The 24271-nt window shown below is 45.0% G+C and overlaps 1 protein-coding gene across 1 annotated transcript; it reads left to right on the plus strand.

Moving 5' to 3' along the window:
• The first annotated feature begins 123 nt into the window (after positions 1-123).
• Positions 124-24098, plus strand: LOC148542442 (uncharacterized). The gene is made up of 6 exons (XM_088468282.1): positions 124-190; positions 3138-3228; positions 7202-7318; positions 17544-17660; positions 18968-19084; positions 23953-24098. Exons 1-6 carry the CDS (start codon positions 131-133, stop codon positions 24015-24017), a joined length of 567 nt encoding a protein of 188 aa, XP_088324408.1. The 5' UTR covers positions 124-130; the 3' UTR covers positions 24018-24098.
• Positions 24099-24271: the final 173 nt, after the last annotated feature.

Below are 24271 nucleotides of genomic sequence, written 5' to 3' on the forward strand. Positions count from 1 at the left end.
GGTTTGAACCTCTGTGTCTTTATTTATTAGGGAAACAATTCCAGAGCGATCTGTTTATGGAGGCATGACAAGCTCCCAGAGCTGGGGGAGCAGCCAGGCAGAGACGATCCGCTACCGAAATTGTACCAGAATGCTTGATTTCACTTCTTCTGCCCCTCAGGAGCCATATAGTGTGATGGCTGGCCTGAAGGTAAGAGATAGGAAACATTAGTTAAATAATTATTATATAGGCATGTTACTATCAACTGCAACACATGTAAACACCTATTACATTTTGATCACTAGACCAGGGTTTCCCAAACTCTGTCCTCATGGCAGCCTAACAGTCAAGGTTTCAAGGATAGCCATGCTTGTGCACAGGTGGTATAATCAAACTAACTGAGATACTAATTAATTCACTTGTGCTTAAACATGGATATCCTTAAGCCCTAGACCAGACGTTCCCAAAATGCCATTACAGTCCAGGTTTTAAGGATATCCATGCTTGAATCTTGATGGTTAAATCAAATTGACTGAGGTACTAATTAAGTCACATGTCCTCAGGCATGAATCAGAGCCGGCCCTAGGCATAGGCATTTTAGGCAAATGCCTGGATCATCTGCGTTTGCCTTATGGGCATCCCCGTGGCTGTGCAGCTCAGCTGTTATAACACTGGCTGTGGTGCCTACCTATCTGCAGAGCTGGCCCTAACAGCTGTGACTGCACCGGTGACTGCCATCTACCTACCCGCAGCCCTCGCTGGCTACAGTGATCGGAGCCCAGCTCCGATCAGGCAGCGCTGCAGTGGTCAGAATAAGCTTCTGCGCATGTGCAGAAGCTCATTATGCTACAAGTAAGATGGCCTCAGGAGGGCATGCCATGCATGCCCAGCCAAGGCCACTCCTCCCATGGGCCTTTTCAGAACTGATGGCTCCACCTCCACCTCCATTTTCCATCACTGCCCAGTGCCCACTGTCAGACCAGCATAGACAGGAACAGCAGCTGCAGCAGGGACGGTCACAGTCAGTCCCACTTCCACGATGAGAGTGTGAGTCACTGTCTTTCTGTCTCTTAAGTTATCTGATAATTTGAAGCTGAGCTCTCAGCTGGAAGAGGAAGTACTGGGGGCAGATGAGTGATGCTGGAGCCTGGATGAGTGCATAGATAGATTAGCTGGACCAGGGGTGCTGGATGACTGAGGGGTGCTATGATGGGTAAGTGGTGGGTACATAATTAATGAGGCAGGATTGCTGTGCTGACTGTGCTGGGATAGGGGTATATAATTAAAGAGGTCAGGGGTGCTCTGCTGGATGAGAGGTACTGACCTGACTGTGCTGGGAAAGGGGTGCATAATTAATGATGCTAGTGGTGCTCTGCTGGATAAATGGTGCTGAACGTGCTTGCAAAGGGGTGCATTAATGAGGTCAGGGATGCTGTGCTAAATGAGGGGTACTGATTGTGCAAGGTATAGGGTGCTGTGCTGGGAGAGGGGTGCTGGGTGAGGCGTGCTGTGCTGGGTGATGGGTTCTGTGCTGTGATCCATGCTGTGCTGGGAGAGGAGTGCTTTGAAGGGTGCTGTGATGGGTGCTGTGCGGTCATCTGTGCAGGGTGAGGGGTACTGTGCTGGGAGAGAGGTGCTGTGCTGTGATCTGTGCTGTGCTTGGTCAGGGATGCTGTGCTGGGAAAGGGGTGCTGGATGAGGGGTGCTGTGCTGAGTTCTTTGCTATGATCTGTGTTGTGCTGAGAGTGCGGTGCTGTTCTGTTATAGTTGAGGGGTGCTGTGCAGTGAGGGTTGATGTGATGGTGAGTGGTGCCATGCAGTGAGGTGTGCTATAATGAGTGAGGGGTGCTGTGTAATGAGGGGAGAGGGGTGCTATAAGGGGAGAGCCTGGGGTGCTATGCTATGAGGAGAGAGTGTGCCCTACAGAATGTCAGATGCACTACATGACAGGTTCTCAAACTCGGTCTTTAGGACCCCAAACAGTGCATGTTTTCCAGGTCTCCTCACAGAATCACAAGTGAAATCATTAGCTCCACCTGTGGATCTTTTAAAATGTGTCAGTGAGTAATTAAAACACCTGTGCTCCTGCTGGGTGACCTGGAAAACATGAACTGTGTGGGGTCCTGAGGATGGAGTTTGAGAACCACTGCACTACACTAATGAGAGAAGATAGCTGGAGGGTGGTCGGCTGTAGAGCAACCTGACACAGAGAGAGGAACATCAACACCTGAAAAGGAGTGCCCTGGAGCAGACAGTAGATGCATACAGTTGAAGAAAACAGTAAGGGTTTATTATAAATATTTTTACACAAGAAAGAAGATGCTGGGCTGTGGCTGGGAAGACATAAGGGGGAAATAAGGCTGCATGGGATGGTAGCACAGAACAGCATGACCACATCCCCTTCCATAACTCCACACCTCTTTTCAGGATCCCACATGGGGGGGGAGGCTCCAGCAAAAATCTTGCCTAGGGCACTAAGTTGGCTAGGGCCGGCTCTTAAAATGTAGACTGTATTAATAGAGTTTGGGAACCTCTGCCCTAGACTGTTAGGGTGCCTTGAGAACTGAGTTTGGGAAACCCTGTGCCACTGTATACTGTTTATTCCTTTCCCTTTACCATATTTCTCTGGCTCACTATGGGCGACATGTACTAAAGGACAAAATGCGGTGAACCCCCGAAGAAGCAGTTTTCGGGTGTTTTACCGCATTCCCCAAATGTACTAAGCACTGGAATTCATTCTGGTGCTTCGTCCCATGGGTAATGCCACCTTTAGGTGGCATTACCCAATAGAAACCTATGGGCTACTTATCGGGGCACTCCCCCGCGTTCTACTGTGCATGCGCAGAAGGATGACAGAGGGACTTCTGGGTGCTAAACCCGGAAATTCTCTCTCCGGAGCCATCGCATAGGACAGTTCTTATCGTGAGTACTATCCTTTCAGATATTCTTGGTACATACCGCGGTAATGAACCACGGTATGTACCCGAAGTCAGGGGGATGTACTGCATCGCGGTGTTCTTTCTTAGCCTGCTTACTACATCATAGAGCTACAGCTATTTATCCCCCCCATAACCTCTATTATCCTGATCACTTCTCTCTACTGCCCACATTTTCCCATTCTATGCTTCTTACTTATGTTAATATTCCTTCTAACCAGCACCAGCAGGGACAGGTGGATATCCCAGATACTGATGGGAAAATCCGCAAGGGCAAGGATTGCCATTTTCCATTAATTCACATCAAAGATGGTAAGAAATAATATATTATCTGATCACCATAAAGTCAGAGTTCATGAGGAGGGGAGGGCAAAATAGAGGGGATCCTGGAGGGAGTAAAAATACATTTTTACCACTGCATCTGTGGACTCTGTGTGAGGAAGTAACCTACGTAGTAATATTTAAGTTCCACAAATGCAAGCTACCAGGAGGTACCTTGGAAAGAGATAAAGTGGGGAGAAATAAAGTACCAACCATTCAGCTCCTAGCTGTCATTTTACAGACTGGGTTTGAAAAACAACAGTAGAGAACTGATTGGGTGGTACTTTATCTCTCCCCAAGTTTTGAGACCTCTCCCCCCGAGTAGCTCCCTGCAGCCCCCCTACCAGCCTGCAGCTGCACACTACATAGATCTACTTATCTCAAGTGGTTTAAGCCAACATTTACAACTAGCTTCTACAGTATATAGTTAGAATTGCAAGGCTTGCTACACAGGAGCAAATAACATTTGACTACAGTACATAAGCTGGTGAGTCTGAGGACCTCATTCAGAGTCGGTCGTAAGTGGCCGCTCGGTCGTATCCAGCAATGTTCGCAAAACAGCGCATGCGTAAGTTTTGCAATGCGCGTGCGCAAACCAGCTGTTGCGATCGGAAATTTCTCTCTCCTTCAACTTGGCCAGGTCGTTAGTTTGAGTGACAGGATGAGGCGTTTGTGGGTGGTAACAGGGGAAGGTGCTTGTGAACGGGGGAGTAGAGATCCGAATGCAGGCGTGCCTGACTATGCAAACGGCGTTTTATGGGAGTGCATAATTAACTAAGTAGTGTCATGGCACATGTGACATGGGAGGTTTTTACACTGACTTGATCGTAGTGCTTAAGAGAGGGTATGGTCAACCTTAAGCTCTACGACCAGCTCCGATGGTTCCCGATGGTCTCGATTAATCCTTATATGCCCGGAGATGACGTGTATTGCGAACGAGAAGGGGGCGTGTTTTTAGTCTTACGGCCGCATCCTCCCCTCGCTCGTCCAGCTAACGATCTCATCTTAACGACGCAACTTGCGAGCGCTTCATTTGCATATCCGAACCCTTTTCCCTTACGACCGAGCGGCCGCGACGACCGACTCTGAATGAGGTCCCGAGTCCCCTGCATGACATGCTAAGCAATGTGTGTTTTAAATACAGGAGGATTTAAATTAACATTATTATTGGTAAAATGCACATAAATCCTGTCTGTGCTAAGCTGAATACAAGAGTTGTTGAGAATCAACTAAAGTGTCAACAGAGAGGAAGTGTGCCGATCGTGGAGGGAATGTACTAAGTGTTGCCAGCACATTTGGCATTTGCCAGAGTTGCCATATGGCCAGTCTGGCCCTGGTAGAGGTTGACACAAATTGTTGCCCTATAGAGGTAGCGAACGTGTTTTATTTTTCTGCATAGTGGCTGGTTAGCTGCAAATAGGTTCAGCACTCCAAACAATGCTATAACAGCTACCAGCGTGCCTGTGTAACATAAACACAGATCCAAAGTGTAGACTGCGGCTGCAGAAAACAAACTCGGCAGGGAAGTTGTTCCAAACATCTTGGAGAACTAATCATAGATCCTCTGTGGATGTAGGTTTGCTCAAATCCTTCTGTCTCTTCATGTAATCCCAGACAGAGAGCAGGGCTCTGCGGGGAGCCATACAAATAAACACAAATCCAAAGTGTAGACTGCGGCTGCAGAAAACAAACCCAGCACTGCTGGCTTTTGATAAATGTGATAGGCTTACTTTGACGTTTCGAGGACCTTAATCCCTGTCCTTCCTGAGGATGGGGATTAAGGTCCCCGAAACATCTAGGTAAACCTATCATATTTATATATACATATATATATACAGTGTATATATACCAGATTTGGGTGTGGCCCGTGGAACTAATAGGAAACAATCTACGTGTGGCTTCTTTTTGGCCTGTGCGCCCTTTGCAAATACTGGCCCTGATTCAGAGCCGGACGCTCTGACAGAGCGCTCGCTCTGAATCAGGGCGTCTTTTTTTTTCTTTATGGAGCGGCCTCCCGGCCGCTCGCATTGCTGTGTGTTTCCACCCACAGCTAATGCGAGCAGCCAGGATGATGGTTGCGATGGTCAAGACCATCGCGACCATCGCGCTTGTGATGATACCCTTGTGGTAGGGTCTCGTGGCCGCAAGCCCCAGAGAGCTTTCGGCTCAAACAGAGCCGAAAGCTCTCCCACTGACATCACTTGTGATGTCAGTGGGGCCGTCCCCAGACGGTAGGCGTTCTCATGGGAACGCCTCCGTCTGGGCAGCCACCCCCCTGGCCCGCCCACCAAAGGGGCGTGCTGTCACTCAACATCGACAGCACGCCCCCTTTGCTGCGAGACCCGGAGCGACGAATTACCCGTTGCTATCTGAGTCTCGCGCTTGCGCACGACGGAGCCGGCTCAGCACTTGCGACCGGGTCTGAATCAGGCCCACTGTACAGTGATGTCATGTCAACAAGTAAATATATTTCATAGCGTGGTTCTCAGGGCTTCGCTAAGGGTTAGAGCAGGCATGTCAAACTCAAAATACCAACCGGGCCCAATATTCAAGGTCTAAGAGTGTGTGGGCCGCAACAAAAAAAGTCTTATATGCAATTTTGAAAGGTTTATTAATATAAACCAATGCAGTGCCACCTGTAGTAGTGCCCCTTATGCAATTCCCCCCTGTATTAGAGCCCCTTATGCAATGCCCCCTGAAGTTGTGCCCATTATGCAGTGCTCCCTGTAGTGCCCATTATGCAGTGCCCCAGTAATGCCCCTTATTTTGTGCCCCAGTAATGTCCCTAGTAGTGCCCCTTATGCAATGCACCTAGTAGTGCCCTTTATGCAGCCCTCCCAGTAGTGCCCCTTATGCAGAGCCCCCAGTAATGCCCCTTATGCAGAGCCCCTAGTTATGTCCCTAGTAGTGCCCCTTATGCAGTGCTCCCAGTAATGCCCCTAGTAGTTTCCCTTATACAGTGCCCCTAGTAATGCCCTTATGCAGTGCCCCAGTTGTGCCCCTTATGGTGTGCCCCACTAGTGCACCTTATGCAGTGCCCCCAATAATGCCCCTTATGCAGTGCCACAGTAGTGCCCCTTATGCAGAGCCCCCAGTAGTGCTCCTTATGCAGTGCCCCAGTAATGTCCCTAGTACTGCCCCTCATGTTGTGCCCCCAGTAGTGCCCTTTATGTTGTGCCCCCAGTAATGCCCCTAGTAGTGCCCCTTATGCAGTGCCCCCAGTAATGCCCCTAGTAGTGCACCTTATGTTGTGCCCCCAGTAATGCCCCTAGTAGTACCCAGTAATGCCCCTAGTAGTGCCCCTTATGCTGTGCCCCCTCCCAGTATATAACAGGCCCCACTCACCTGTGCAGTACTAACCTTTCCTCACAATGGCAGCTGGGCACTGCTCCAGTCCAGGGGGCAGGCACAGGTTCCTCTCATCGCAGAAGACGCAGGTGACGTCATGGTGTCACCCGCGCGCTGCATCACTGGGAACGCTGGGCTTTGAAGCGATCAGAGGCTTCTTTAATCTCTGATCGCTTCAAGAACCAGCATTGCCAGTTTTAAATAAATTAAACACTGCCAGATCGGAGCTGAGCTCCGATCGTGGAAGGGGTGTGGGCCGCATATTATATATATTTGGGCACACACTGTCGGGCCACATAAAATGTTTATTCGGGCCGCATGTGGCCCGCAGGCCACATGTTTGACATGCCTGGGCTAGAGGCATCTTTGTTAAACTATAATGTGTAACAAGGGGATGCTCCTTTATCTTGTCATAGTCTCCTTCTTTACACTGTAGTGTTATCAACCAAACATTCATAGGGTACAGTTTGCGTTTGACTGAAAATATAAGATTTAAGAATTTATGTTTTCTATTTTATTCTGTGCTTGGTAGTCATTCATTGCTAGTCTCCTAAGATAGTTGTCAACTGTTATTCATTTAACATTTTTAATAATTATTTTTATTTCAATTCGGTAGGAAATGTAAAATCCCTTCTGCAATGTACCCAGGGACCTGTAAGACCTGTGCCCTCCTACATCAGCAGCATTCTGCCTCACCCACCCCCAAGTCCCAAGCCCACTGGACGCATCTCAGGTATCTTATTTATGCACAGATGTTGTAGTTACATATACAGTATACAGTATGGAGAAACTTGGCGTTAAGTAGACATAAAGTAAAGAGAAATAATATAAATCATTAAGATGTTGTCACATTTACTAAAGGAAAATCCCCTTGTGTGTGGGTGCCCGGAGGAATAAAAAATATAGATGTAGATAAAGCAATGCATGATATAAGGCAGACGGGTGTAGGATACTGTGTAATGCAGATAATGTAGGATATAAGGCAGACGGGTGTAGGATACTGTGTAATGCAGATAATGCATGATATAAGGCAGATGGGTGTAGGATACTGTGTAATGCAGATAATATAGGATATAAGGCAGATGGGTGTAGGATACTGTGTAATGCAGATAATGTAGGATATAAGGCAGACGGGTGTAGGATACTGTGTAATGCAGATAATGCATGATATAAGGCAGACGGGTGTAGGATACTGTGTAATGCAGATAATATAGGATATAAGGTAGATGGGTGTAGGATACTGTGTAATGCAGATAATGTAGGATATAAGGCAGACGGGTGTAGGATACTGTGTAATGCAGATAATGCATGATATAAGGCAGATGGGTGTAGGATACTGTGTAATGCAGATAATGTAGGATATAAGGCAGATGGGTGTAGGATACTGTGTAATGCAGATAATGTAGGATATAAGGCAGACGGGTGTAGGATACTGTGTAATGCAGATAATGCATGATATAAGGCAGACGGGTCCAAGATACTGTGTAATGCAGATAATGCAGGATATAAGGTAGACGGGTGTACGATACTGTGTAATGCAGATAATGTAGGATATAAGGCAGACGGGTGTAGGATACTGTGTAATGCAGATAATGTAGGATATAAGGCAGACGGGTGTAGGATACTGTGTAATGCAGATAATGCAGTATATAAGGTAGACGGGTGTAGGATACTTTGTAATGCAGATAATGTAGGATATAAGGCAGATGGGTGTAGGATACTGTGTAATGCAGATAATGCATGATATAAGGCAGACGGGTCCAAGATACTGTGTAATGCAGATAATGCAGGATATAAGGTAGACGGGTGTACGATACTGTGTAATGCAGATAATGTAGGATATAAGGCAGACGGGTGTAGGATACTGTGTAATGCAGATAATGTAGGATATAAGGCAGACGGGTGTAGGATACTGTGTAATGCAGATAATGTAGGATATAAGGCAGACGGGTGTAGGATACTGTGTAATGCAGATAATGCAGGATATAAGGTAGACGGGTGTAGGATACTTTGTAATGCAGATAATGTAGGATATAAGGCAGACGGGTGTAGGATACTGTGAAATGCAGATGTTATGTTCTGGGTTGTTTGTGGAGCCGGGATGGTAGCAGGAGCAATCACAGAAGCGGGTTTGAATAAAAAACTAGGTTTTTTAATATGTGCTTGAGTAGACATAAACTATGGCAGTAAATAAAAGTCCAGGAATATATAAATGTGCACAAAAGTTCTGTGGTGGGAGCAATGGGTTAATGTCCAGGCAGAAACAATTAGAGCTGTCCAGGTGTGCAGGTAGTGAGACTGAAAATGATCAAGCAGGTATACAGGTAGTGATGCAGGAAATAGAAAGCCAGGAATGCAGGTAGTGAACTAAGGCAAATGAGCAGGATGTCAGCAGGCTCAGGCACTCAGGTATGGGCAAGGGGGATGGAGGAAGTGGGGTATTCCAGCGGAAGCTAGGAGCTGACGGGCAGACTGGCAGACAGCGAATTCACAGGAACAGGAAAGCACAGAGAACTCCCTCTCAGCTAGGCTGAGATACACGTTGCACTGGCAATGCAAGGGAGCTCTGAACTCCCTTAAATCCCCAGTGCTCAGCCATGACTGGTCAGAGAGGAGCATGTGACACAACAGGATAGGGCAACTAGGTCACCTGACCGGAGACAAGATGGCGGCGCCCATGCCAGAACGGAATGGAAGCACCCCCAGGCCTAACCAGACCAGAGTGACAGTATGCCCCCACAGAACCACGCACAGCCAAAGCTCTTCGCCAGGCACCACCGCCACCGCCAGACGCCCCTCGCCATAGCGTCCTCACAGGTATTACCCATCGACTACCATGCCGAGAGACCCTGGTCATGACAGCAGATAATGCAGGATATAAGGTAGACGGGTCCAGGATACTGTGTAATGCAGATAATGCAGGATATAAGGCAGACGGGTGTAGGAAACTGTGTAATGCAGATAATGTAGGATATAAGGCAGACAGGTCCAAGATACTGTGTAATGCAGATAATGTAGGATATAAGGCAGACGGGTGTAGGATACTGTGTAATGCAGATAATGTAGGATATAAGGCAGACGGGTGTAGGATACTGTGTAATGCAGATAATGAAGGATATAAGGCAGATGGGTGTAGGATACTGTGTAGTGCAGATCATGTAGGATATAAGGCAGATGGGTGTAGGATACTGTGTAATGCAGATCATGTAGGATATAAGGCAGATGGGTGTAGGATACTGTGTAATGCAGATAATGTAGGATATAAGGCAGATGGGTGTAGGATACTGTGTAATGCAGATAATGTAGGATATAAGGTAGACGGGTGTAGGATACTGTGTAATGCAGATAATGTAGGATATAAGGCAGACGGGTGTAGGATACTGTGTAATGCAGATAATGTAGGATATAAGGCAGACAGGTCCAAGATACTGTGTAATGCAGATAATGTAGGATATAAGGCAGACGGGTGTAGGATACTGTGTAATGCAGATAATGTAGGCTATAAGGCAGACGGGTGTAGGATACTGTGTAATGCAGATAATGTAGGATATAAGGCAGACGGGTGTAGGATACTGTGTAATGCAGATAATGTAGGATATAAGGCAGACGGGTGTTGGATACTGTGTAATGCAGATAATGTAGGATATAAGGTAGACAGGTGCAGGATACTGTGTAATGCAGATAATGTAGGATATAAGGTAGACGGGTGCAGGATACTGTGTAATGCAGATAATGTAGGATATAAGGTAGACGGGTGCAGGATACTGTGTAATGCAGATAATGTAGGATATAAGGTAGACGGGTGTAGGATACTGTGTAATGCAGATAATGTAGGATATAAGGCAGACGGGTGTAGGATACTGTGTAATGCAGATAATGTAGTATATAAGGCAGATGGGTGTAGGATACTGTGTAATGCAGATAATGTAGGATATAAGGCAGACGGGTGTAGGATACTGTATAATGCAGATAATGTAGGATATAAGGCAGACGGGTATAGGATACTGTGTAATGCAGATAATGTAGGATATAAGGCAGACAAGTGTTGGATACTGTGTAATGCAGATAATGTAGGATATAAGGCAGACAGGTGCAGGATACTGTGAAATGCAGATAATGTAGGATATAAGGCAGATGGATGTAGGATACTGTGTAATGCAGATAATGTAGGATATAAGGCAGACGGGTGTAGGATACTGTGTAATGCAGATAATGTAGGATATAAGGCAGACAGGTGCAGGATACTGTGAAATGCAGATAATGTAGGATATAAGGCAGACAGGTGCAGGATACTGTGAAATGCAGATAATGTAGGATATAACATATAAGGCAGATGGATGTAGGATACTGTGTAATGCAGATAATGTAGGATATAAGGCAGACGGGTGTAGGATACTGTGTAATGCAGATAATGTAGGATATAAGGCAGACAGGTGCAGGATACTGTGAAATGCAGATAATGTAGGATATAAGGCAGATGGATGTAGGATGCTGTATAATGCAGATAATGTAGGATATAAGGCAGACGGGTGTAGGATACTGTGTAATGCAGATAATGTAGGGTATAAGGCAGACAGGTGTAGGATACTGTGTAATGCAGGATATAAGGCAGACGGGTGCAGGATACTGTGTAATGCAGATAATGTAGGGTATAAGGCAGATGGGTGCAGGATACTGTGTAATGCAGATAATGTAGGATATAAGGTAAAGGGATGCAGGATACTGTGTAATGCAGATAATGTAGGATATAAGGTAGACGGGTGTAGGATACTGTGTAATGCAGATAATGTAGGATATAAGGTAAAGGGATGCAGGATACTGTGTAATGCAGATAATGTAGGATATAAGGTAGACTGGTGTAGGATACTGTGTAATGCAGATAATGTAGGATATAAGGCAGACAAGTGTTGGATACTGTGTAATGCAGATAATGTAGGATGTAAGGTAGAGGGGTGTAGGATACTGTGTAATGCAGATAATGTAGGATGTAAGGGAGACGGGTGTAGGATACTGTGTAATACAGATAATACAGGCTATAAGGTAGACAGGTTCTGGATAATTTGTAATGCAGATAATGCAGGATATAAGGCAGATAGGCCCAGGATACTTTGTAATGCAGATAATGCAGGATATAGGGCAGACGGGTCCAGGATACTTTGTAATGCAGAATATAAGGCAGACGGGTCCAGGATACTTTGTAATGCAGTTTGCCGTCATTTGGTGGAAACAATCTTAGATTTGCCCTCCAGTTCCCGGCCAGACTCCGAGTAGAAGTTGATGAACATACTCACTTTTTTACTGATCCTGATAAGGCTAAGGCTCATTTTTTACATAGTCGCCCCTCACCCTGGTCACCTAACCGTCCTTTTCACCCTAAACTGTTAGTATTTGTCTCTTTTTTTATTCATTTAGTACTGAAAAAGTCAGGGTTCAGTTATGTTGTATGTTATGTAATACACTAAACCCTGGAATGACCCCACCTTCATTCCTGTCAACCGGCTGGTGACGATGGTTTGTTCTATTGAAGACATTTTATTTTATTCCTATTTCTGTTTGAATTTTTGTTCTCATGTGGTGAGTTTATCTGTATGTTGGGTGCTCCCACCAGATGCGCCAACAGCCGCGCGGGCCCGGGTGAAGGGTGTGTGGCCTAATCGCGGGAGGCGTGTCCTTAGGTGATAAAAGAAAAATATTTTTGCAGCGCTGCAGCAGGGGGGAGCTGTGAGCCCCTCAGCCCGACGCTTAGCCAGTGGGGGGCGTGATCAGTGTGCTATGGGTGCAGCCCAGCACACAGTAGCATGTGCAGGCCTGCTGTGATGTAAGAGGGGGGGTGGCACCGGACCCCTCCGGCAAGCCTGGGGCCTAGGTAATTTGTACCCGCTCCCACCACTCTGTTTGGTTGGAAAATTTAAAAAGTGGTGGATTCAAAAGCAATACGTTCAGATTTTACATTTTGTTTCTTTGTTTTCTTCTTTTGTTCATTTTTTTTTTTTTTTTTTGTTTGATGTGCTGTGCGGACTCTTCCCCCCAATTAGGCTTGGACAGGAGGACTAACTACTTTACCTTTTCGACCCTGTCACATAATGATCTAACTCCAACAGGGATTGGCTGATGTCTCATAAATCATCGCATTTATCCACTTGTCTACTCCATGTCTAATCTGAAATAGTCTCATGGAATGTGGGGGCCTTAATTCGCCTATAAAAAGGAAGAGAGTTACTTCCTTTCTTAGGCGTACTGGTGGCAATGTTTTTTTTTCAGGAGACCCAATGGTGGGCTGGGGATGACTCTACTTTGAGAGATGCCTGGATTGAAGATTGCATTTCTGCTCCTTTTTGTTCTAAATCATGAGGTGTGACGATTCTACTTAGCCATCATCTACAATACTCGATTTCAGACCAATATTTAGATCGCAATGGGCGTTTTCTCCTCATTAACTTAGTTATTTACAATACGAAGTACACATTGCTGAACCTTTGATAAAAGGGGGCAACTTTAATATGGTGGTTGATACCAGGCTGGATAAGTCCCCTCCTCCAAGTAGGCCACTCTCCTCATCCTGGGAACTTATTTCCAGATTGAAATCCCTTCATGGCTTAATTGACCCTTGGCATTTACTCAATCCTACTGACCGATTGTACATTCACCTTTCTGCAGTCCATCGCTCATTACCTCTTATTGATTATATTTTAGTGGTAGACTCTCTTTTCTCTGTACAGGATGCGACTCTGGGTGACATTGTAATTTCTGACCACGTCTTTATTTCATATCCCTTCAGCTCCGGCATCAATCTTCCACCTTTGGCGTTTCCCTGCCTATCTTTCACAAACTGAGGACTTCAAGAATATCTTGGACCTCAAATGGAACAAAGTTTTAGATTATAATATACAACATTGGGACGATCCACTCCTTTTTTGGGAGACGTCCAAGGCAGTGATGCGAGGAAATATAATTACCGTATATACTCGAGTATAACCCGAGTTTTTCAGCACATTTTTTGTGCTGAAAAAGTCCCCCCTCTGCATATATTCGAGTGACCAGGGCCGGTTCTCCCATTACGCAGCTGAGTAGGGCGCCACATATTGGAGGGCGCCTCACTTAGCTGCATACCATGCGGGGCGCGGTGCAGACTGTGTCTCTGTGACACAGCTGCACCGCGTGTGTAGTGCTGACCGGATGGAGTTCGGTCAGCACTACACAGTGCCAAACACACAGCCGCCGCCGCCGGCAGCTGTGTATTTGTTGTAATTAGCAGCCGATGAGAGTCTGTCAGACTCTCATTGGCTGCTGCTGCTCCCACTGCGGGAGCCATCTTCCGGCTCCCGCAGTGGGTAATGGGAGAGGCATCATGATGTCATGACGTCTCTCCCATAATGCAAAGCGGCCGGAGGAGCCGGTAGCAGCGTTGGGACCAGGAGCGGGGTTTCAGGTAAGTGTTTTGTTTTATTTTTATTACATCTCTCTCTACTGGGGGGGGGCTACTACTAGGGGCAGTACCAGGGGGGGATTACTACTGGGGGCACTACCAAGGGGGGCTTACTACTGGGGGCACTACCAGGGGGGGATTACTACTGGGGGCACTACCAAGGGGGGATATTACTACTGGGGGCACTACCAGGGGGGGATATTACTACTGGGGCACCACCAGAGGGGATTACAACTGGGGGTAGTACCAGGGGGGGGATTACCACTGGGGGCACTACCAGGGGGGGGGATTACCACTGGGGGCACTACCAGGGGGGATTTCTTCTGGGGGCTCTACCAGGGGGAATTACTTCTGGGGGCACTACAGGGGGGATTACTTCTGGGGCACTACCAGGGGGGATTACTACTGGGAGCACTACAGGGGGGCTACTACTGGGGGCACTACAAGGGGGACTACTACTGGTTGCTACTACTGGGGGCAATTTTTGTTTTTTTAAAAGTTACCAGTAGCTGCTGCATTTCCCACACTAGGCTTATACTCGAGTCAATAAGTTTTCCCAGTTTTTTGTGGTAAAATTAGGTACCTCAGCTTATATTCGGATCGAATTATACTCGAGTATATACGGTAACTATGTTTCAATAAAGGGGAGTGAGGGAATTACATCACTGCATAGAGGTCATACAAAGTATTTCTACTTATAAATATTTACAAATCAACACAAGCTTATTTCCGATACCACAGTTGAAGCTATTGCCTCTGTTTTTCACCGTTACGTTGCTCAACCCTGATGAATCATTTGACCTGATGAATCCTTTTCTTGATGGAATCTTTCCATTTGTCCCAATCTAAATATAGATTAGACCTTATTAAAAATAAATATTTTCGCTGGGGGAATAAGCCAGGCAAACTGTTGGCCAATATGTCAAGAGGTTGGAGGAGATAGAGCTATATACATACTCTTAGGAACCCAGTCACTGATATGCTATGACTCAGTCTATGGTTATTGCTACCCAATTCCAGTGATATTATGAACAATTATTTAGAGCCAAGTCAGTGGATTCTGCCCTCCAGAGTAAGCTCTTGGATGAAGCCCTCCTCCCCAAATTATCTCAAGCCCAGAAAGATCTTTTAGATGAAGATATTTCTATGCAAGAATTAACTGACACCATCTTTGGCCTTCACCCTAATAAGGCCCCTGGCCCAGACAACTTTACCAGCGAGTTTTACAAACTCTTATGACATAATATATCCCCTATTTTATTAGACCTTTATCGTTCAATTCATAGAAGTTCCCCACTTTATCCATCATTTAATAAAGCTTATACTATTTTTTTGCATAAGCCCAATAAAGATCCCCAATTGGTGGCCTCTTACCACCCAATCACTCTGCTTAATTTGGACTTCAAGATTTTAGCTAAAATAATGGCCAACAGGTTACAATCTATTCTCCCAGATAATAGTACAGCAGTTAGGCTTTGTCAAAGGCCGACATTTGGTCAGGGGCATCCGATCTACCATTGCTGCTACTATAGCTTCTAAACAAGATCCTTCCTCCTCCAACATGCTTTTCAGTCTCGATTCCCATAAAGCCTTTGATAGCATCCTTTGGTCGCACCTGTAAGAAATTTTGTCTCACTGTGCTTTTGGTGGGTCTGTGGCAGTGCACTGGCAGGTCTGACTCTATGGTGGGTAGCAATATGGGTATGCACCCTGGACAGCAGTGCCCCCCTCTGCAGGGCCTGCCATGGCACCCAGGGCACATGCCCCGTTCGCCCCACCCATATTATAGACTTGATACGCTATTTTTATACCTCACCACTCACGTTTCTTTTATTGAAAGGACTGCGGGGAAGTGATATAACCATGATATAACCATGAGTAGAGGTACTCACCAGGGGTTCCCCTTGTCACCATTATTGTTTAATTTCTCTTTGGACCCTCTACGCTGCCTAATCCAACAATCTCTGGTAATTCATGGTAATAAAATAGGTAGCAGAGAGATCAAAATTATGGCATTTGCCAACGACATTTCACTTTATCTTTCCCATTTCCCAACTTCCTTGCAACATGCTATGTCTTTGCTTCAGGTCTTTGGAGTAATATCTGGCCTAAAGGTTAATTTAGAAAAATCAGTTGCTTTTTATTTGAAATCATGCTTCATATGGGAGAGGAGAAGTTTCACCTATATGGGAGTGCAGATTACCAAGAACCCCTCTTCTCTATACTCTTAACGCCCTTGTTGCAGGATCTTGATGGATGGCGTCATCTCCAGCTCTCCTATTTGGGAAGGGCTAACCTGCTTAGAATGGTCTCTTTTCCCAAGTTACTGTATTAACTTTTATCTCTCCCTCTGCTTCTCACTGTGGCAGACACAAAAAACTCAACACTATTTGGGAAAATAAGAAGTGTAAAATTGGTCTAATTCATTTACAACAACCAAGAATGCACGGGGGAATCAATTTTCCCAATATCACCATTTATAATCATGCAGCCTTGTTGCTTTACCTTTGCGATTGGCTGCAGGGTTCTAGTGTCTACACTGATACGATACTGGAATCCAATTTCTTTGAAGAATGGAACTTTTGTTCTTTTCTTCATCTTCATGATGCAGAAATTATTTGCAGTTAAGGGACAGTCGCCTTCTCTGGAACAGGTGCAGAGTGTGGCACATATTACAATATAAAGCTGGGTTTAATGCCTATAATACACTTTTTTTCCATTTGCTACGCAATCCAGACTTCCAGCGGGGCTTGTCCTCTAACCCTATGTATTCATGGTCAGAAAAGGGTATTACCTCAATTGGTTGTTTGGTTGATAAACCTAATAAACAGCCCCTCACATTCCATCAGGGGGTGGACAGATATGACTTTTTGGCTCCCTTTCATCTACTTCATGGTACTGTTTACACCTCATAGATAATGACCCTCCTATATCAATGTAGGTGGTTTCCTAGTCCGCACGGCACTACTGTTGTTTTTATGCTTTATTTTCTGCTTTTTATTTTCTTTACCTATCTATTTTTTTTTGTCTACTGACTATGATTTTTATTTTTTTATTTATTTTCTTTGCACTAGATGAGTTTGGTTTATTCATATTTTGTCTTGTCACTTGTTAACTGTGATAAATCCGCTGGATAAATTCATATGTTTTATTTGTCCTTATCTAATTGATATTATGTTTTGTATTTATTTTGTGTTAAAACTGCTTTTGAGTCAATAAAACACACATAAAAAAAACCATTCTTGACACACATTTCCACATGGATGGATGTACTGCGCACATACATAAGCAATGGCAAAAACAATGTATAAGAATTCTATCTCCCTGTGTAAGAAGGCCTGTCACCATGCTATCATCTGTAGTAGCCCCAATGACTAAGAAAGTTGCCCATTATCTCCAGCGTTAGTCCTTTATGTGCTTAATAGTCATTCATTACCAGTCTCCTGGAATCATTTTTGGATAGTTAAACAGATAGTTGTCATTTGTTATTGATTTAAAATTTTTGATAATTATTTTTATTTAAATTCCGTAGGAAATGTAAAATCCTTTCTGCAATGTACCCAGGGACCTGTAAGATCTGTGCCCTCCTACATCAGCAGCATTCTGCCTCACCCACCCCTGAGTCCCAAGCCCACTGGACGCATCTCAGGTATCTTATTTATGCACAGATGTTGTAGCTACATATACAGTATACAGTATAGAGAAACAGCATCAGGTAGATAGCAATTAAAGAGACATATAAGTCATTAAGATGTAACAAATTGAAATGTGTAATAGATCAATATTCAGCCGATTTCAAATGTAAACTATAACCAAATAACTTTTGATATATTGTGACATTGATACACTTATATGTTCCTTACATGGACACCAATTCATATACTTATCTACTTATGTAGCTAAAACAATGCCGGTGTATTCACACACTCTTTGTAATCCAGATAATGCAGGATATAAGGCAGATGGGTTCAGCATACTTATAATGCAGATAACAGGATAAGTAGCAGGCAGGTTCTGGATACTTATAATCAGAGCCGAACTGGCCATCTGGCTCTTGTGGCAAATGCCAGAAGGGCCGATGGCCAGATGGGTCGGTCCAGCATCAAACAACTGGCCGAGTAGCTCCGCCCCCGGCGCTCTGCTCAGCTGGGCCAGGCCCCTGTGACTCGTGACACGCTCCCATGTGGCAAAGCCACGCCCCTTTTGCGGACATGTGCAGCCCCAGTCTGTACCTGCTTATAATGCAGATAACATGATAATTAGCGTACAGGTGTAGGATACTGTGTAATGCAGATAATGTAGGATATAAGGCAGACTGGTCCAGGATACATTGTAATGCACATAATTCAGGATATAAGGCAGACTGGTCCAGGATACATTGTAATGCACATAATTCAGGATATAAAGCAGACAAGTTCAAGATACTTATAATGCAGATAACAGGATAATTAGCAGACAGGTTTTGGGTATTTGTAATACAGATGAGAAGAACAGTCAGTACTACTAATGGGGGGCACTGCATAAGGGGCACCACTCCTGTGGGCACTGCATAAGGAACACTACCACTGTGGGCATTGCATAAGGGGCACTACTACTGTGGGCATTGTGTATAAGGGGCACTACTGTGTGTCATAACATGAATAAGGGACATTACTATGTGGTGTAATGTGAATCAGGGGCACTATGTGTGGTGTAATGTGGATAAGATTGTGCTACTATGTGGTGTCATTTGAATTGGGAATAGTATTATGTGGCCACGACCCTGTTTTGAGACCATGCCCCTTATTTGCACTGTCCCTTTGTTAAAAAAGCACGTGGGGGTGAGTTCCACCACTTCTCTGGGACCACTGTAAGCACTGTATAGGAGAATAGCAATAGCAAAAATAATGTCTAAGAATTCTATCTCTTGTGATTTAACATTTTTTTTTTTTACTTTTTTTGTTTTAAATTCCGTAGAAAATTTCAAATCCATTCAGGAATGTACCAAGGGACCTGTAAGATCTGTGCCCTCCTACATCAGCAGGACTCTGCCTCACCCACCCCCGAGTCCCAAGCCCCCTGGACGCATCTCAGGTATCTTATTTATACACAGATGTTGAAATTAGACATATACTGTTGTAGCCTCATTGATTTAGAAATGTATCCACTATCCCCAGCGTAAGCTCTTTACAAAGCATAGGGGAGTGTATGTAGCAGGCATATCATCCTTCTTGTGCTGCTGTCATCTCAGGGTCATGCTTTATTTATTTAAAAAAAATAACATTTTGTAATGTCAGAATTTTCTCAAAACACGTCTTATTATTGGTGATAATTTGGCCAGGGAGGCAGCACACCTATTTTATTACCACTGCCAGTAGTATCGCAGCTTAGCATTTTACTAACAAATTGTAGAGAGAACTGATTTTCTATCGCTGTAATAAGCGGTGACAGAAAATCTGTGTTATTGCGGCATAGTAGTAAATAGGCTTCAATATCTCTTATTATCATATAAGAAGCCAAATACATAATTTGTGTACATTTGAATTATGTATTCTCCCTCCCCCCAAACATCCACAGTCTATCCCATATGTTTAAGCTTCAGCCTATAGTGGCGCTGATATAGGACAAAGCAGTGAAATGATAAATGATGGCATGTCAGTTATGCTTGCTGTGACATCACTGACTATATCCATGTGTATGTGTGTATGACTCCACCAATCTGTACAGTATATTTCACTCTCCAAGGCTGATTAGTCTCCAGTCACACACACACTGCCTTACAGCTGCCAACACATGCTGCAGTATCATCCTATCACACAGCTTGTGAGCCCATGTATGGCCAGTATAAAACAGACTTATAGTAATGACAAGTAAAGCAGCACACCCTACTAAGCAATGCTTTCTCTCATGGAATTACAACATAATGGACAAATGAAATATAAACATATCAGTTACAGGAGAAATAAGTCAGTAATACACAGACATTAGACCAGTGGTGGCCAATCTACATTCCAACTCCTCCTAAGACCTGCACAATACATTAGGGGTGAGCGGGTTCGGATTTCTGAAATCCGAACCCCCCCGATCCGAGGCCGATCCGAGTCAGGCTCGAATTTTCCCGCCTGACTCGGATCTGAAATCGAGGCAAAACATCATCATCCCGCCTTCCGAGTCTCGCGGGTTTTGGAACCTATATAAGGTACCCGCGTCGGCGCCATTTTCTCACTCGGCTGTGGACAGTGAAGAGGGAGGGTGGGAGTTAGGGCTGGCTGGGTTGTGTAGTGTAGTGCAGAGTAGTGTTGTGCTGTGCTGCGCTGCGCTGTGCTGCTGTTGTCCACTACTTCAAAGTTCATAGGGGCTGGCTGTGTTGTGCTGTGCTGCTGCTGTTGTTAATAGGGGCTGTGTCCACTACTTCAAAGTCCATAGGGGCTGGCTGGACTGTGTTGTGCAGTCAGTTCTCCATAGGGGCTGTGTCCACTCCAAAGTCCTGTGCAGTGTCCCAGTCCTAAAGGGGTGCTGTAGTGTTGTCCAGGGGGTGCTCTGTCCATCAGGGGTGCTCCCCCCAAGTGCTAAAAAAATAATATTTTTGTGTGTTTGTGAATTGTGTGCGCAATAGCCGCACGTGCATCAACAAAGTAGTGCCAAGCATGCGCCTGTGTCATAAGTAAAGGGCCGGCTGGCTTGACCGTTAAAGGGTGCTGTAACCCCCAAAGTACACTCCAGTCCAAACCAAAAAAAAAATTATTTTCTGTGTTTGTGAATTGTGTGCGCAGTAGCCGCACGTGCATCAACAAAGTAGTGCCAAGCGTGCGCCTGTGTCATAAGTAAAGGGCCGGCTGGCTTGACCGTTAAAGGGTGCTGTAACCCCCAAAGTACACTCCAGTCCAAACCAAAAAAAAAATTATTTTCTGTGTTTGTGAATTGTGTGCGCAGTAGCCGCACGTGCATCAACAAAGTAGTGCCAAGCGTGCGCCTGTGTCATAAGTAAAGGGCCGGCTGGCTTGACCATTAAAGGGTGCTGTAACCCCCAAAGTACACTCCAGTCCAAACCAAAAAAAAAAATATTTTCTGTGTTTGTGAATTGTGTGCGCAGTAGCCGCATGTGCATCAACAAAGTAGTGCCAAGCGTGCGCCTGTGTCATAAGTAAAGGGCCGGCTGGCTTGACCGTTAAAGGGTGCTGTAACCCCCAAAGTACACTCCAGTCCATACCAAAAAAATATATATTTTCTGTGTTTGTGAATTGTGTGCGCAGTAGCCGCACGTGCATCAACAAAGTAGTGCCAAGCGTGCGCCTGTGTCATAAGTAAAGGGCCAGCTGGCTTGACCGTTAAAGGGTGCTGTAACCCCCAAAGTACACTCCAGTCCAAACCAAAAAAATATATATTTTCTGTGTTTGTGAATTGTGTGCGCAGTAGCCGCACGTGCATCAACAAAGTAGTGCCAAGCGTGCGCCTGTGTCATAAGTAAAGGGCCGGCTGGCTTGACCGTTAAAGGGTGCTGTAACCCCCAAAGTACACTCCAGTCCATACCAAAAAAATATATATTTTCTGTGTTTGTGAATTGTGTGCGCAGTAGCCGCACGTGCATCAACAAAGTAGTGCCAAGCGTGCGCCTGTGTCATAAGTAAAGGGCCAGCTGGCTTGACCGTTAAAGGGTGCTGTAACCCCCAAAGTACACTCCAGTCCAAACCAAAAAAATATATATTTTCTGTGTTTGTGAATTGTGTGCGCAGTAGCCGCACGTGCATCAACAAAGTAGTGCCAAGCGTGCGCCTGTGTCATAAGTAAAGGGCCGGCTGGCTTGACCGTTAAAGGGTGCTGTAACCCCCAAAGTACACTCCAGTCCAAACCAAAAAAAAAATTATTTTCTGTGTTTGTGAATTGTGTGCGCAGTAGCCGCACGTGCATCAACAAAGTAGTGCCAAGTGTGCGCCTGTGTCATAAGTAAAGGGCCGGCTGGCTTGACCGTTAAAGGGTGCTGTAACCCCCAAAGTACACTCCAAACCAAAAAAATATATATTTTCTGTGTTTGTGACTTGTGTGCACTGTGGCTGCACGTGCATCAACAAAGGAGCAGCGCCAAGCGTGCTCCTGTGTCCCATAAGTAAAGAGCCGGCTGGCTCATTTCTTAAAGGGTGGTGTAACCCACAAAGTGCACTACTCTCCAGCAAAAATAAAAAAATATTTTCTGTGTTTGTGTGCGCTTTAGCCGCACGTATATATCAATATAACATAAATGGAGGACCAAACTTTCTCCGATAAAAATAAAATAGGGAAAGATCAAGAACCACTTCCTCCTAGTGCTGTTGCTGCTGCTGGGAGTTGTTCATCATCCCAGAGAGGAAGTAGGAACATCACTACTTTTACTAAACAATTGACCCTCCAACAGTCCCTAGCGATGAGGATGAAGTACGACAGCAGTCATCCTGAAGCAAAACGTATAACTGAGGCCTTGACTGCTATGTTGGTGTTAGACGTGCGTCCGGTATCCGCCATTAGTGCAGTGGGATTTAGACAATTGATGGAGGTAGTGTGTCCCCGGTTCCAAATCCCGTCTAGATTCCACCTGCATCCTCAAAGCAGCAGCGACAAGCGTGCGTCTGTCTGTTAAAGGATTACATCGGTGACAGCATCCAAGTAGGCATGTCAGACAGTCCGTACCTGTACTGGCAGGAAAAAGAAGCAATTTGGAGGTCCCTGTACAAACTGGCTCTATTTTACCTGAGTTGCCCCCCCTCCAGTGTGTACTCCGAAAGAGTGTTTAGTGCAGCCGGGAACCTTGTCAGCGAAAGGCGTAGGAGGTTGCTTCCACAAAATGTGGAGAAGATGATGTTCATAAAATGAATTATCAACTCTTCCAGGGAGACCAGCCTCCAGAACGTACAGAGGGACCTGTGGTTCCAGCGGGGACGAATTAATACTCTGTGAGGATGAGGATGTACACACTGAAGAGGGTGAGGAATCGGTGGATTAGGAGGATGAGGATGACATCTTGCCTCCGTAGAGCCAGTTTGTGCAGGGACAGATTAATTGCCAGCTTGTTTTGTGGGGGCCCAAACGAACCAATCATTTCAGCCACAGTTGTGTGGCAGACCCTGGCGCTGAAATGATTGGTTTGTTAAAGTGTGCATGTCCTGTTTATACAACATAAGGGTGGGTGGGAGGGCCCAAGGACAATTCCATCTTGCACCTCTTTTTTTTCTTTGCATTATGTACAGTTTGGGGCCTAGTTTTTCAAACTGCCATCCTGTCTGTCACTGCAGTTTCACGCCTAGATGGGTCACGTGTTTGTGCCGCCCACTCGTGTCGCTTAGCATAGTCATCCAGCTACCTCGGTGCAACCTTTTGGACATAAAAACACTATTGTGAGGTGTGAGGTGTTCAGAATAGACTGGAAATGAGTGGAAATTAAGGTTATTGAGGTTAATAATAGCATAGGAGCAGAAAAACCTACAAATTCTGTGATTTTAGCTGTTTTTATGCTTTTTTTCCAAAAAATACAGATCCAAAACACAAAACCCAGAACCCAAAACACGGAAGGGTGGTCTTGGCAAAACCAATCCAGATCCAAAACACGAAGAAAGATCCAGATCCAAAACCAAAACACAAAACACGAAAAGTGGCCGGTGCACACCCCTATAATACATATAAGCTGGTATCTCTAGCACTGCTGGAGCTGATTATATTTTGCTACCACTCACCCACCATCATGTAACATCTAAATCTTAGGGCTGGATGCCCACTGCCAGGGCACCAATGTCTAAAACTATATATTAATGTGCTTAAGAAGAATCTCCTCTGCTTTTACAACAGTATTAGCATTGTTTGCATTATGAATATAAATATGTACTTTGGCGCCAGTGTAGTAAATGCTGTGATATATTAGATACCTGCTTTACAATATTTTGCCACCTTGATGTATTTAATGTCTGAAACTTTTATTCTCTATTTTAATACTTTAGTTTTGTCAGCAACATTTCGGGAGCGCTATTACACCACCTCTAAGCACCCTCTACATGGAGAGTAAATCACTGCCAAGAGATGGAACATCTAGAGCTCATCAGTGTGGAGAGGCTCCTATATTCAAATAAACATAATTTTTACACAATTATGCCCTTAAGATCATATTTTATAGTCCATACACATAAGAAAAGGTTTGTACTGAGATGTTGGGTGGTGGTGACTCAATAATGTGACAACAGCAGACTTTGGGCCTGAATTATTAGCAAGTTTTATAATTCACAAAGAGTGATAAAATTCGTTGTGTATGATAATGGTGCT

Source organism: Taudactylus pleione, unplaced genomic scaffold (assembly GCF_031769625.1).
Source record: "Taudactylus pleione unplaced genomic scaffold, aTauple2 ptg000012l, whole genome shotgun sequence".
In the NCBI taxonomy this organism is placed as follows: Eukaryota; Metazoa; Chordata; class Amphibia; order Anura; family Myobatrachidae; genus Taudactylus; species Taudactylus pleione.